This window comes from Loxodonta africana, chromosome 10 (genome assembly GCF_030014295.1).
Source record: "Loxodonta africana isolate mLoxAfr1 chromosome 10, mLoxAfr1.hap2, whole genome shotgun sequence".
NCBI classification, from domain to species: domain Eukaryota; kingdom Metazoa; phylum Chordata; class Mammalia; order Proboscidea; family Elephantidae; genus Loxodonta; species Loxodonta africana.
Window position 1 is genome coordinate 31,020,357 of NC_087351.1, and position 15,217 is coordinate 31,035,573.

Sequence of the window (15,217 nt, forward strand, 5' to 3'; positions counted from 1 at the left end):
TAGATAATACAGCTTCATCAGTCATCTTCCATCATCCTTTTCTGTGATTCTTTTGTAAAATTTCTAAAACTTGTTGCGGTTTAAGGATGTTGACAGTGACAGGGGAGAGTGGCTGGATGTTTATGCAGATTTCATACCGTGGCGTTTCCTATACTTAGTAAGGTCATGATTTTTTTTTAGTACAGTCATTGCTGACCAGGGTCTGGTCTCAGCCTAGTACATCAAAAAACTTCACAATGTTATTATACCAGCAGTGAGAGACATGACTAACATTAACCAAATTCACCAGAGACAAATATTTAATTCCAAATGTTCGTTTATTATTTTATAATAGTGGCTTTTCCAGTGCTGTCATGAGACTACTTGAAACCACTATTCAGGGCATTCTCTCTGGAAAGCAGAATCAGTAAGCAGGTTTTTTAGTGAACTAGAGTAAGGACAGGTGGATCATTCCAGAGCATGGTTCCTCTGTGCCAGGATGAATATGATAAAAGGCTATATAGCAAAGGAAGCACCTCCTTGGATTGAAATTCTCATGTCATTCAGATTCAGGGTCTTTCTTCTGGGACAGTACAGAATACATGCCCTTATCTGCTTCTGAAGCTTCATTGGTTTTAACCTATATTTCTTTGGTTACTGGTAAAGCTAAAGAGTTTTTTATATATTTATTAGTTATTTGTGTTATTTCTTTTGAGAATTACCTGTGCCTGTCCTTTGTCTATTTCTTAATAGTATCTTATTGATTTGTAGAAGTTCTTTATGTACTAAGTTATTAACCCTGTGTCATGTAATACAAAAGTTTAAATATGTTTTCTTTAGTTGTATTAATCTTATCAATTAAGAAACCATTAGTTAATCTCTGTATTTGATCATTTTGGATATGAAGACGTTCTCATGTATCTAGAATATTTTTATTTTACTGTTTTGACTCTAAGAATAGGACCTTCATTATCAACATTGTGGCAACTCTAATGCTGCACATTTTTAAGCAGGCTATATGTCAACGTTTCTGATTGGTTGGACATGGAAGGTAATGCCCAGACTTGGTAGATGATCTATATATCTTTTCATCCCATTGCCAATATTTTCAACCTCTTTCTAGTAAGTCTCCTCCCCTCCTTCTTACTCCATGATTCTTTGACTTAATGTGGATTTTTTGGCTTCTTACTATGAAACGAAAGTATTAACAGAAGGAAGACTTCTGCTCTGGCTGCAGAAGGGGAAGCATTTCTTGGTGGGGCTCAATGTAATAGACACCGTAGCTCTAGCTTGCTATTCTCTCCATAGCCAATATCCCAGACTTATTCTATTTATTGGAAATATTCATGTTTTCTCTTTCTGGTGCTTCTCTAAGGGAATTACCAATTAATGGGATCTTGCTGTAAAGCCAAACAATGTCATCTATGCGGTGAAATTGTGCTTCTGGTGTTTCCCTGAGCTTAGCATTTACTTTCTGATCACTCATTTTGTACCTTCTCTCTAAAGCAAACATCGGATTATTGAGTTATCAGAATTCAAATCTCCCTGTTGTTATTCTGTTGCTTTTCCTTTTGAATCACATGGTTTCTTCAAATAATCACAATTTAGGATTTCACCATGTTTTTTAGCTTCTTTCTATCTACCCTCCATTACACTAGGGAAGAGCACTCTACCCTTTCATGGATAGGCAGTTTTCTTTCCCCTCTAGAACAGCTCAAGGATGTGGCTTATGGCACCCGACAGTTGTCATTATGTCTGGAAACACTACCAGCCAATAGCAATGAGGATAAAGTGGACATTTCTCTGCTGCATCAAAGTGAAAATCTTTTTGAACTGCACCTTCACCAGGCCTTCCTGACATCTGCTGCCCTGGCTCAGGCTGGTGATACCCAACCTACCACTTTTTGCACCTATTCCTTCTATGATTTTGAAACTCACTGTACCCCATTAGCTGTGGGGCCACAGCCCCTCTATGATTTCACCTCTCAGTACGTGGTGGAGACAGACTCCCTTTTCTTGCACTACCTTCAAGGGGCTTCAGCCCGGCTTGACCTTCACCAGGCTATGGCCAGTGAGTACCACACCCTTGCAGCTGGATGGATTTGCTTTGACAGGGTGCTGGACACTGTGGAGAGGGTCCGTGGCTCTACCACTCTTACTGGTAAGTGGTGTTTGCCTTCAGCAGCTTCCAGGACTAAAGCAGAATTTCCTAAAGTCTGTAGTTCAGCCTCTGCCTTTATTCTTGATCCTTGCCATGCCATCTATATCCTCCATGCCTTTAATACTTTCTGCTACCCAGGAGCTGGTGGAGAGGACTTTGGAGTGCTAGAGTACTGGATGAGGCTTCGCTTCCCCATAAGATCGAGCCTACAGGCATGCAGTAAGCAAAAGAAAGCCCAGACTTATCTGTCAGCTAATGTGCTTGGAGCCTGGGAGGGCCAGGAGGATGAGGTGAGAAAAAGGTTGTACCTATGCATCTCAAAAGAGTGTCAACCATGCAGCTCATCAGAACAGCTCAGTCTTCCACTCTCAATAAGTATTTGTTGAAAGAGAATAACTGTCGTGCCACAACTAGTCCAGATCCTTTCTTAAGTTTGAAATGAAATTATGTCCTTGGAGCTAGCTACCTCTCCTTGCTGTGGAAAAGAAAGAAAGCTTCTCTGTTCCATTCTCTAAGACTAAGGCATGAGCACTAGCATCTCTCTCAGGTAGCTATCTGCCAGAGCCAGCTTCCAGGCAGGTGAGGGTCATTAAGTTTCTCTGTGACCCTAGTCAGCATACAGCACTCCTCTAGGTTGTAGCTCTTCTTCACCAAGAGTGCTGAGCTCCACCTACAACAACTCCCTCAGGCTACCCCTTTCCCTCAACCCAAGACCAACGTCTTTCCAGTCCAGATCAAAGGCTTGGAAGCATCAGAATGAGCTGTGGGTGGAGATCATCAGGTGCTATGGCCTCCGAAGTCAACGGCTGGGCACCCAACCCAGTCCGTATGCCATGTACCGCTTCTTCACCTTTGCTGACCATGACACTGCCATCATTCCAGCCAGTAACCATCCCTACTTTAAAGACCAGGCTCGATTCCCAGTGCTTGTGACCTCTGACCTGAATCAGTATCTGAGGCGGGAAGCCCTACTTGTGTATGTGTTTGATGATGAAGACTCAGAGCCGGGCTCATACCTTGGCCAAGCCCAAGTGCCCTTGCTGCCTCTTGCACAAAACAAATCTATTAAAGGTGGGAATTCAAGATATATCCCTGTGCTGTCTGCCCAGTGTTGTTTCCCTGTCCTAAGTCTACCTTTCTCTGATACTTGCTTGGAACAGTCTATCTTAAATCCTGCTGAAATGATTTTAGAATATTATCAAGAGCAACTGAGCAGAAAACTTAGAGCCTTGCTGCTCATATGGTAACAGTGGCTTCTGCTTCTTTTCAGTAACAAAAACAAGATTCTTAAATTAGTAGAACCACCAACCTGAATTTCACACCCTCTGTCTCTGAACAAACTTCTTAAAACTCTCTAATTCTTTTCTGTATTTGTCTTTACTTAAGGCCTATTGCTTTTTAGTACATGACTAAATATCTGAGCATAAGCTGTGACTTTAACACTCCCCCTTATTGTGTTCTCTGGATTCTTTTAAACTTCAGATACAAGTTAGAGAAACTTCCATGTCAGCTCATGACAAAGGCAAATTTCTTGGAATGTTTTAATACTGCCTGCCCTAGTTTCACACCTAAACTTTCCAGGTGCACTTAGGAGGGGTCGGCCCCCTGGCTGCAGCCCCAGGAGGGTGAGGCAGGAGTGCCCATGCTCTTCCCAGGAAGTGTGTATGGGTACGGCCGGTACCAACCATATTTAACAAGCTTCTGGATATTTAAGAATTGCGTGAGGCCTCCCTCCTCCCAATACCATAACTGCTAAAAAAAGGGATGACGCTTCTGCCCACAACTTCTTTGCAAAAGAGGAGAGGCAGGGTGAACCATCTGTTACAATTTGGAAGTCTGACATTTGGCAAGTTGACATTTGCTTAAGTTTTCTTGGATTTTGATATTTTAGAAATAAGAACTACTTGAGTGTAGATGATGGTTTTCTTGGTATGACTAAGGCATAGTAAGCATTTTGTAATAGTAATAGTAATGCAGTCTTATTTATTGGTGGGGTGACTGATAACAAGCAAGCTGTATTCCTCTCCATACATCTTTTGACTATCTCTTCCTGAAACCTGGAAATACTCACCTTCCCCTGTAAAGATTCTAAGTAACTGTTATGTTACCTCTGAGTGTATTAGCATCATGATTTTTTGATTGATGTTAATTGCTAAGGAGCCCTGGGGGTGCAAAGGTTAAGCACTTGGCTGCTAACCAAAAAGATGGCAGTTCGAACCCAGCCAGAAGCTCTGCAGGAGAAAGACCTGGAGATCTGCTTCTGTAAAGATTACAGGCAAGAAAACCCTATGGGGCAGTTCTACTCTGTCACATGGGCTCCCTGTGAGTTGGAATCAACTCGATGGCACCCAACGATGACAACAATCAGTTACTAACAAAACATGATGAAATTCAAAATTGGGGGAATAAGTGAGGTGCAAATAAACGCTGGTTTGCCTATTTTATGTGATGAGATCTTATTAATGTCCGTGTGTCTCTCAGGTGATTTTAACCTCACTGACCCTGAGGGGAAACCCAATGGATCTATTCAGATGAAACTGGAATGGAAGTCTCACTACCTGCCCCCAGAAAACTTCCTGAAACCAGAAGCTCATACTGAGGAGAGTGCCATCAAGGACAGTTTAGAGACCATATATGAAGAGGAAATGGCTTCCTTTCCTCCCCAGGTAGCATATACAGTGAATTTGAGGGAAAGAGTATTAAAATCGTAGTGAAAGAAATTCCTTCTCTGAATGTGATGTGTGCTGTGAACTTAATCTGCATCCCTCATCATGCCATGAGGCTATTGGTGGAGCAAAACCCTGGGTTTTATCGTGGGGAGTAGAGAGATGGTTTCTGTCTACTCTACGGGAGGAGAGGAATGATGTCTAATGCTAGTTCACAAATTTCTTTCTGGAGTATCAAGGTTGTTAAACCATCATCTTGTCAAGCTGTCTCTGATCCTTTTGCTTAGGACCAGATGGCATCTGTTGAGATTCCCACTGAAGCTGGCCAGGATCATGTAAAGAGAAGACCTCCTCAGGTGGGAGAGATAAAGGAAAAGCAACACCAGATTGAGAGCTACACAAGAAGAAAACATGGCAAAAGAGCAGGCATCCAAGGAAAGAACAGAATGGAGTACCTTAGTCGTAGCATCTTTAGTGAAAATGTACTACAGGTAAAACTATAGAAACCCTGAAGAAATAAAATATGGGTTGCATATTCCTGAATGTATTATTCTCAAGATAGATGCAGAAGCAGACGAGATAAACAATAGTCGTGGCTAGTTGTGGTTAGCACATGTTTTCACAACCACAAGTAGTTTAAGAAACCCTAGACTGTTCATTTCCATTTCGTGTAAGTCAGCAGATTATGGGTTCTCCAGTTTATGCTGAGAACTTCAGTACCACTGTCCTAACTAGTCACTTCCACTTTAAGTGGAAGAAATTGAAGAACAAGTATTTATTGTGTACTTACCTTATACTGGATACTACCTTTTCTGTACCTAACCCCCACCCCCCATCACTTAACATCTGTTTTTTAAAATTATTTTCTAATTTCATCATGTATTAACCTTTTATTTATTTAAAAACAAGTATTATGAATAACTAATATTAAAAAAGAAAAAAGGGGAGAGGGAAAGAAAGAAAACCAAGATATTACCAGTAATAGTAATGTTGTCTTATTTTGAAGCAGATGAACTACACTGAGTGGAAATTCTCAGGGCTTAAAGTCTCTATAGATGATGATTTAAAAACAAATCAGCAAAAGGAAGAGACTATGACATCAGCCTGCTCAGCATTGAAACAGAGGAAACATCCTGTAAATGGTACTATCTTTTTTGAAATCTCATTCTCCTATTTAATCATTGAATTATTTTATCAAGCCAATTATTTACTTCCTCCCTTCATCTTGCAGTATTAAACTTTTCATGGAAAATTAATACTTAAGAAGATCCTAGGCTCAGTTTTATATTGTCAAGTGTGATGGTTAGGCTAACCAAGCCTGGAATTCTCAAAGAAAGTAACTTTCTCTACATTTATATCTAGCTTACTAGCTAGTTTAGTTACATAAAATATTAACTTGCTCCAAGGTCTTGTGAATTATGGTTACAAAGAAATAGGAGGAGGGGTGTGATTGGCTCATTTGTGATGTTAATCTAAATTTTTCTTATATTAAGGTAAACGTTTTGTGTTAGAATGAAAAGTAGACATAATTCCAGGTTATAGTAATGGTGGACTAGGACATTCAAACCAGCACTCCACTGATGACAAGGCTAACTACATTAAAAATAATCTTCTTAATGCTTTCTTAAAAGCATCAAAGAGCCAACAGGAGAAGGAGGAATTACCTAGCCTACATCAGGGAGATGACTGGAGCTTTAGCTCTGGGACATTGCCAGTCTGGAGAAGGCAGTGGAGAAGTAGAACCATGTTTGTGGTGGACTGTTGGGGCAATAACAGTCTGCATCTGGTGTCTGCCCAGGGTAGGAACCCTGGTGAATTGCCCATTCTCTGCTCTTCGATCCTAAAGGCAGCACCATTCTGAGCCTCTTTTGCTCTTCAAGGCAGAACTCTACTTTGGGGATGCTTGCAAAGATACAGGGACAAGGGCTGACCTGATTCCCTCTAGGACTCCAGATATTGAAGTTATCAGACACAAACTATACAACAACTGTGCTTACTAGGTTCATGGAGATAAAAGTTGAGCTTTAAAATTTCAGCAAGGACAGGATGTTATGGAAATTGATATCGTAAGTTAAAAAATATGTTTTATTTTAAAAGAATTGCAAACTTACATGTGATAAAAAAAGAAAACTTAACATAAGTGTTGCAAAAATAGGACAAAAAATTTCCGTATATCCTTTACCCAAATTCACCAAATTTTAAGTTTTTGCCTTATCATTTTATTTATTTTTTTCTGTCCCCTTACTCCTATATGTTTCAGTATTTATTGTCCTAATTAAAAGGAAATTCTATTATGTAACCACAGTACAGCTATCAAATTTGCAAAATTTAACATAGATACATTATTATCTCACGTTCAGCTCGTATTCAGAATTTGCTGATTGTCCCAATGATGCCCATTATGGCAAGTGTTTTTTTATTTGTTTATGTTTTTTCCTTATCTGGTTCAGGAATATGCATTGCATTTAGTCATGTCTCTTTAGTCTCTTTTAATCTGGAATAATTTGTCAGCTCTTCTTTGTCACTCATATCATATTGACACGAAGAGTATAGGCCAGTTATTCTATAGAATGTCTCTTAATTTGGATTGGTCTGCTGTTTTTTCATAACTAGATTCGGGTTATGAATTTTTCACAGGGCTACCATGGAAATAATGTTACGTCCTTCTCACTGCATCACATTAGGAGGTATATGATGTCAGTTTGTCCCATTATTGGTGGTGTTAACTTTCATCACTTAGTTAAGAAGCATCTGTCAGGTTCTTCCACTGTAATGTTAGCATTTTTCCCTTATAATTTTTAAGTTCTCTATGAGAAGATACTTCGAGACTGTATCAATATCTTGTTTCTCATCAAATTTTAATTAGCTAATAATTTTGACATTCACTTATTTTTTCATGAATCAAATATTACAGTAATGACTGCAATAGAAATTATAGAAATGCTAAATATAGGCATTTATCAGAAAGAAAGAGATGAGTTAAAAGGAGATTAAACACAACTGAAAGGAGAATTGAGGAAAATACCCAGAATGAAGCAAGGAGAAACAACAAGATGGAAAATACAAAAAAAAAAAAAAAGAGGAAAATAGGCATAAAGGATACAATGAGAAGGTCTAAGCCACATTTAATTAAATATAGGAGAGAAGAGAGAAGGGACAGAGATAATATTTAAAGTGATAATGACTTCGACTTTCTCAGAACTAATAAACAACATTAAAATTCAATGAAATCAAACTTAAGCAGCAGGATAAGAATAAATCCAAATCAGACATATCAGGAGTAAAAATGCAGGAAATAAAAGAAAAAATATTATAAGCATCCATTTAAAAAAAAGAAAAGGCCCATCAGTAAGATGGGGAACTGACTTGTCAAGAGCTATAATTGTAGCCTCAAACCAGTGGAAAGATATCTTCAGTGTGCTGAAAGAAAATAACTAACCATCAGCAAGAATTTTCTACCTAGAAAAAATATCTTTCCAGAATGAAAGCAGAGTAGACATTTTTAGACAAGCCAAAATGGAGAGTTTCCTTCCATATATTTAAAAATCGTAAAGATTGTTCTTTAGGCAGAAAAAAATGATCCGAGAAGAAAACCCAAAGATGCAACAAGGAATGAAGCGAAAAGAATGTGGATAAATTCAAATGACTGCATAAGACAAAAAAAATAGCTTTTAGCGTTTAAAATATTATTCAGGATTAAATAGGCAATGCAGTGGGTGGAATGGTGGCCCCCAAAAAGATACATCCATGCCCAAATCTCTAGGACCTGTGAATGTGACATTATTTGTAAAAAGGGTCTTTGCAGGATGTAGGTAAGGGTCTTGAGATGGCAAATCATCCCGGATTATCCAAGTGGGTCCTAAATCTGATGACAAATGTTCTTAGACACACAGAGGGGACACACACACAAAAGAGAAGGAAGCAATGTGACCATGGAGACAAAGACTGGTGTGATGAGGCCACAAGCCATGGAATGCCTGGAGCCACCACAAGTTGAAATAGGCAAGGAATGGATTGTCCTAGCCTAGAGCCTTCCGAGGGAGCACAGCACTGCTGACACTTTGATTTCAGACTTTTGGCCGCCAGAGCTGTGAAAGAATAAATTTCTATTGTTTTAAGCCACCAGGTTTGTGATAATTTATGACAGCCATGTTGTTGTTATGTGCCATCGAGTTGGTTCCAACTCAAAGCGATAGCAGCCATAGGAAACTAAAACAGATAATAGCAAATATTTGAAAATTAAACAACACACTTCAAAATAATCTATGAATCAAAAAAGAAATTCCAAGGATAATTTGAAAACATCTTGAGCTGAATTAAAATGAAAATACAACAATGAAGAGCTAAAGTCAATAATCTAAGCTTCTATCTTAAAAGAAAGATTAGTATTGACCTATTAGAAGTAAAGACAACAAATAAAAAATCTCACAACAAAAAGCCAGGCTCAGACGACTTTATTGGTGAATTCTATCAAATATTTATAGGAAATAATGCCAATCCTTCAAAACCTTTTTCAGAAAATAGAAGAGGAGGGAAAACTTCCCAACTCATCCAATTATAAAGCCGTTGTGCGCCGTCAGGTGGATTCTGACTCGTAGCAGCCCTGTAGGGCAGAGTGGAGCTGCCCCCATAGGAATTGTAAGGCTTTACGGAAGCAAGCTGCCACATCTTTCTCTCATGGAGCAGCTGGTGGGTTTGAACTGCTGACCTTTTAGCTAGCAGCCAAGTCCTTAACCACCGTGCCACCAGGGCTCCTATTATAAAGTTAGTCGTTTGCCCTCAAGTCGAATTCTGACTCATAGTGACTCTACAGGACAGAATAGAACTACCCTATAGGATTTCCATGGCTGGAAGCAGGCTGCTGCATCTTTCTTCTGTGGAATGGCTGGTGGGTTCAAACTGCCAACCTCTCAGCAGCTGAGAGCTTAACCACTGCACCACCAGGGCTCCTATTATAAAGTTAGTATTACCTTAATACCAAAGCAAACTAAAGACAATTAAAAAAACAACTGCAGACCAATATCCATCATAAATATAGGTGCAATATCCTTAACAAATAATATTAGCAAACTAAGTCCAGCAAAATATAAAGCTGTAAAACAGACTGTGTACCTTGACCAAGTGGAATTTAGTCCAGAAATGTGTGCTTATATGTACCATGATACTTGTTATTTAGAGCAAAAATAGTGTAAGCAACACAGAAGCCCATCAACAGTTTCTTACCAGTTGCCATTGAGTTGATTCTGACTCACACACTCAGCTGCTCACTGAAAGATTGGATGTTTGAGTCCACCCAGAGACTTCTTGGAAGAAAAGCCTGGCAATCTACTTCAGAAACATAATGCATTGAAAACCCTGTGGAGCACAGTTCTACTCTGGCACACATGAGATCACCATCAACAATAAACTAGATAAAGAAATTGTAGTTTATTCACATAATGAAATACTATGTACCAACAAACATGAAAAAAATCTATAGTTCTTTACAATAGTTACAGTTTTGGGGCCCTGGATGGCTGGTCTTCAGTTGACACCACATCTGCTCCCATATAATAAAACGGAAGTTCCAGGGCTCCACTCAGCCAAGCAAGACCCTTATGAACAAGGTGACTCTTCCCAGTGGTCCTCAATGGGGCACCTGAGGAACAACGCCCAGTGGAAGCTTTTACTGGGAGAGCTCAACTGGAGCTGGTGGATCCATTTTCAAGATGGCCCACTCTAACAGCTAGCAAATCGGTCCTGGTTGTCAGCTGGGAGTTCAGCCGGGGCCTTCTGTAGGTTGCTTGGACCTCCTCACAGGTTGGTGGCTGGGTTGCAGGAAGAGAGTCCTAAAAGAAAAGGCAAAGGTGCATGGCATTTTTACATTCTAGTGATGGCATTTACCATCACTTCCCACCATAGTCTTTTGGTTGAGGCAATCTCAAAGATCCACTTCAGTTTAAGGGGAGGGGACATAGACCCTACCACTCAATGGGAGGAGTTTCAAGGTCACACTAAGAAGAGCATGTGAGATGGCAGATACTGCTTGAGGCCATCTTTGGGAAGTACAGTCTGCCATACCCTGGTTTTACTGCTTTTCCTTGGCTTGGCTATTTTCTCCAGCCCGTACAAAAGAACAATCTTCCTTTCCTTTCCTTCCCTTCCTTCCTACCTCTCTTTTCTTTCTTTCATTCTCTTACTCTCTTTTCTTCCTTCCCTCCTCCCTTCCTTCTCCCCCACTTCTTCCTTTCTTTTCCGAAATGAAATGTGTGTATTTGGCAAACTTCCAAATAATCGAATCTTTGAAAAAGAGGGCTTGATTCTGAGTAAATGTAGCCAAAATCTAGATACTCAGAAGTAGTAATCAGACAATGGGTTGGCCATGTGGGTACTGGGTCTTTTCTTGGGTTGGACAGGGTGCTCTGAAATAGTTATATAACTCCAGATTCTTTTCTACCAGGTCAAGAATCCTATGAAGAAGCTTCTGAAGTCAGTGAAACACAGACTACCGATAGTGATGACATCATAGTGATACCCATATCTCAAAAATATCTTAAGGCAGTAAGTAGTGTATTGTAAGCAATGACAGTTAATGTGCTTAATAACCAACCTATGTGGAGTTCAAATCCCATTTTAATGAGCTTGCTGGGAAATTCAAGTTATTTAGTTAAATTTACGTTGAGTGTGAATGGAAGTCTATTGATACAGTAGGGTAAAAGGATCATTTTCTTCATTTGGTGTCAATGAGGACTTGCTTCAACTCTTCTCTCTGCCTATTTGGGTCCCCTGCCAACCTCCTCTTGTTCCCACACCCTTCATTGTATTGTGTGATTCAAGATTCCAGTGCTGAATTATGGCCCTTTATAGCCACCTGGGAAGAGCAGGTTAACGCTGGGAGGTGGAGGCTGAAAGAGAGGAAAGGACTCTACATGGGAGGCCACAAAGAGATCTTCAGTTTCTACAGTTTTTGACCCAACATTGAAAGCTATAAAACCTGTAATTACAATTGTTTATGAAAATTTCAATCTCAAGTCCCTTTTGGAACTAATCGAGAATGGATGGATAAATAGGTAGGTAGACAGAGAGCTGTAGATATAGATATAGGTATGTATGAATATATCCAATAATTTTCAACAGTAGTTGTTGGGGTTACAGATGAGGTAGAAAACATAATCACTTTTCTTGAGACACTAGAATGTGCTCAAAAATGTTTGTCAGATGAGGGACTGAATGAAAGATTAAAATTGAATTTAAGGATTATGAATCTCATTAGAAACAATAGAGAATAATACAAGATGACTCAAAATGAAGTGGCTAGATTATGTGATATAAATTCTAAGGTTTGTTGCCTTTGTAGAGGTCAGAAAAATCTTTCTTGGAAGTCAGAACTTGTACTGAGGGCTTACAGGAAAATGAAGAATATTAGAGTGGGGAGAAACAACTCAGAGTCAGTAGACTTAACATGTAATATGGCAAATATTTAAGTCTATCTTCTGAAATTTTGTCTGTCTTACCTTTTTTTCAGACATTATGTAATTGATATCTTGGCACATATTTAGAAGGCAGTTTAGAACCACTGTTATAATGGGATGTTAGAGTTAGGCAACCCCTTCAATATCATCATAAAGGTGAAGAAGATTAAATGATGTGTCCAAGATTATAGCACTAGTCACTGACAGAGGTAGAACTCCAGTCACAGTTTCTAAATGATGCAACTTTTCAAGTCAACCAAAAAAGCTGCCAGCTGATCAGCAAAATTTTGAACTGTAACAAGTCAGTCAGATTACATTAAAAATGTTATCCTCATTAAAGGCTCCTAAGCAAGATGTCATAGGAGCCCTGGTGGCACGGTGGTTCAGAGCTTGGCTGCTGTCCAAAAGGTCGGCAGTTCTAATTCACCAACCTCTCCTTGGAAACCATATGGGGCAGTTCTACTCTGTCCTACCTGTTGCCCTCAAGTCAATGCCAACTCATAGCGACCCTATAGACAGGGACTGAATAAAGCCTCCATGTGCACCTGGCTCAAATTTGAATCTTATTTATCAAGCATGGATCCTGCTAATTAACCTGTGTTCTCAGAATAAAATTGATGTAGTCTGCATAATTATGGATTTCAGATATTTGGCCCAGGATTATTAGCTAGTTTAAAATTTCCAAAAATCACACAAGTAAGATCTAAATCAAAAGGAAACCCGTTGCCATTGCACTGATTTCAACTCATGGCGACCGTATAGGACAGAGTAGAACTGCCCCATAGTGTTTCCAAGGAGTGGCTGGTAGATTCGAACTGCCGACCTTTGGCTAGCAGCCGTAGCTCTTAATCACTACACCACCAGAGTTCCACAAGTCAGATAGGAATACATTTTTCTTTAAAAAAATTAAGAATATTATTTTAAAAAATAAGAATATTGTTTTGAATTTTGGAATATATGTCTCTGAATGATTTGGGTAGTGATTGTTAAATGGGAACCTAATTTGCTATGTAAACTTTGATTGAAATCACAATAAAATATTATTAAAAAAAATAAGTAAATAAAACAGACTTTATCAAACCCCCCAACCCCCCCAAAAAAGATAAGTGAAATCTGAGAGAACTAGATAGAACTTGATGGGACTGCCTTGTTTTTCCAGGTCTTGAAAGTTTTCCTCCTTTGACAGAGTGTAGTCTTATCACTTTTCTCTCTCTCCTTTTAGTTGAAAATATTTGAGTTTTCCTTTCCTGACAATTTTCTGCCTTACACAGGTTCTGGTTCCACAGGTTTTACTGTATATAGTATCAGTAAGTCATTAATATTATATATAGACAGTCACATATATAACCTTAAAAAGTCAGGTAAACTGCATCATCCTGAGACCAGAAGAACTAGATGGTGCCCGGTCACAACCGATGACTGCCCTGACAGGGAACACAACAGAGAACCCCTGAGGGAGCAGGAGAGCAGTGGGATGCAGACCCCAAATTCTCAAAAAAGACCAGACTTAATGGTCTAAATGAGACTAGAAGGACCCCGGTGGTCACAGCCCCCAGACCTTCTGTTGGCCCAGGACAGGAACCATTCCTGAAGCCAACTCTTCAGACATGGATTGGACTGGACAATGGGTTGGAGAGGGATGCAGATGAGGAGTGAGCTACTTGGATGAGGTGGACACTTGAGACTATGTTGGCATCTCCTGCCTGGAGGGGAGATGAGAAGGTAGAGGGGGTTAGAAGCTGATGAAATGGACATGAAAAGAGAGAGTGGAGGAGGGAGAGGGCTGTCTCATGAGGGGGAGAGTAATTGGGAGTATGTAGCAAGGTGTATATGGGTTTTTGTGTGAAAGACTGACTTGATTTGTAAACTTTCACTTAAAGCACAATAAAAATTATTTTTTAAAAAGTCAGGTAAAATGGCCTTCCTTTAATTTTTTTTAAATTTTTATTGTGCTTTAAGTGAAAGTTCACAAATCAAGTCAGTCTCTCATACAAAAATTTATATAGACCTTGGTATATAGACCCCTAATTGCTCTCCCCTTAATGAGACAACTGGCTCCTTTCCTCCACTCTCTCTCTCTTTTTTTTTTTTTTAAATAATTTTTATTGTGCTTTAAATGAAAGTTTACAAATCAAGTCAGTCTCTCACACAAAAACCCATATACACCTGGCTACACACTCCCAATTACTCTCCCCCTAATGAGACAGCCTGCTCTCTCCCTCCACTCTCTCTTTTTGTGTCCATTTCACCAGCTTCTAACCCCCTCTACCCTCTCATCTCCCCTCCAGGCAGGAGATGCCAACCTAGTCTCAAGTGTCCACCTGATCCAAGAAGCTCACTCCTCACCAGCATCCCTCTCCAACCATTGTCCAGTCCAATCCATGTCTGAAGAGTTGGCTTCGGGGATGGTTCCTGTCCTGGGGTAACAGAAGGTCTGGAGGCCATGACCACTGGGGTCCCTCCAGTCGCAGTCAGACCATTAAGTCTGGTCTTATGAGAATTTGGGGTCTGCATCCCACTGCTCTCCTGCTCCCTCAGGGGTTCTGTGTTGTGTTCCCTGTCAGGGCAGTCATCGGTTGTAGCCGGGCACCATCTAGGTCTCCTGGTCTCAGGCTGGTGTAGTCTCTAGTTTATGTGGCCCTTTCTGTCTCTTGGGCTCGTAATTACCTTGTGTTCTTGGTGTTCTTCATTCTACTTTAGTCCAGGTGGGTTGAGACCAATTGAGGCATCTTAGATGGCCGCTTGCTAGCGTTTAAGACCCCAGACGCTGCTCTCCAAAGTGGGATGCAGAATGTTTTCTTAATAGATTTTATTATGCCGATTGACTTAGCTGTCCCCTGAAACCATGGTCCCCAAACCCCTGCCCCTGCTATGCTGGTAAAATGGCCTTCCTTTTAAATGTATTAGCTAAAATGATCTGTGAATAATTAAAACAGTAAAATTTTCAAATTGAAAAGAAG

At 39.9% G+C, this 15,217-nt stretch overlaps 1 protein-coding gene across 1 annotated transcript in view; it reads left to right on the top strand.

Moving 5' to 3' along the window:
- The window catches only part of RPGRIP1 (RPGR interacting protein 1), a 53,813-nt gene that overhangs the window by 25,968 nt on the left and 12,628 nt on the right, over positions 1–15,217 (top strand). Inside the window, 6 exon segments of the mRNA XM_064292273.1 lie at positions 1,688–2,430; positions 2,869–3,211; positions 4,622–4,806; positions 5,094–5,297; positions 5,813–5,948; positions 11,246–11,346. Of these exon segments, the coding sequence (XP_064148343.1) occupies positions 1,688–2,430; positions 2,869–3,211; positions 4,622–4,806; positions 5,094–5,297; positions 5,813–5,948; positions 11,246–11,346 (1,712 nt within the window).